Genomic DNA, 488 nt, shown 5'->3' with positions numbered 1-488 from the left:
GATGTCCTCAGGATTCACCACTGGCAGCCGCACAAAAGGATGCTCACGAATGTCCTTAGACATACAGGGTCCCCTGCCTCCACTGCTGGTTCTCCGCACAGCTCTAGCAGACAATGACCCCTTCAAGGCATCCAACAAAACGCTTGTTCCGCCTGCCGGTTGTTGAAGCCGTTGTGCTGCGTCCACTTCAGTTGACTGCACGTGGCGGTCCTGACCAGCGTCTGCACGTGGCATACTGCCGGCGCCTGCACGTGCAGGCGTACTAGACGTTTTCAAAGACCTTGCACTGGTGGAAGCAACTGAGCTCGTCTCCACCGTTGGATGTCGTGCCACAGTGCTCACTACTGTTTGTTGGAGGTCCTGTTCATCCGTGTTCGCCGAGGAGTCGTCGAGCCACGCTTCAGGCGTTGTCGCGTCATCACCGCTATGTCCTTCGCCAAACGCGAAACTCGACGGCGGGCTTATGCGTGTCTCTCCTTCAGAAAGTT

The 488-nt window shown here is 57.0% G+C and overlaps 1 protein-coding gene across 1 annotated transcript in view; it reads right to left on the bottom strand.

Moving 5' to 3' along the window:
* The window catches only part of EMH_0070410 (uncharacterized protein), a gene marked incomplete at both ends in the record, with an annotated part of 2,544 nt that overhangs the window by 721 nt on the left and 1,335 nt on the right, over positions 1–488 (bottom strand). The window contains one exon of the mRNA XM_013498970.1: positions 281–476. Within this exon, the coding sequence (XP_013354424.1) occupies positions 281–476 (196 nt within the window). The remainder of the gene's footprint in view (positions 1–280; positions 477–488) is intronic.

Source organism: Eimeria mitis, genomic scaffold, assembly GCF_000499745.2.
Source record: "Eimeria mitis Houghton genomic scaffold, Emh_scaff3876, whole genome shotgun sequence".
Taxonomy (NCBI): Eukaryota; Apicomplexa; class Conoidasida; order Eucoccidiorida; family Eimeriidae; genus Eimeria; species Eimeria mitis.
The sequence above is the reverse complement of the archived record's forward strand: the minus strand, read 5'-3'. Positions and strand labels throughout refer to the sequence as shown.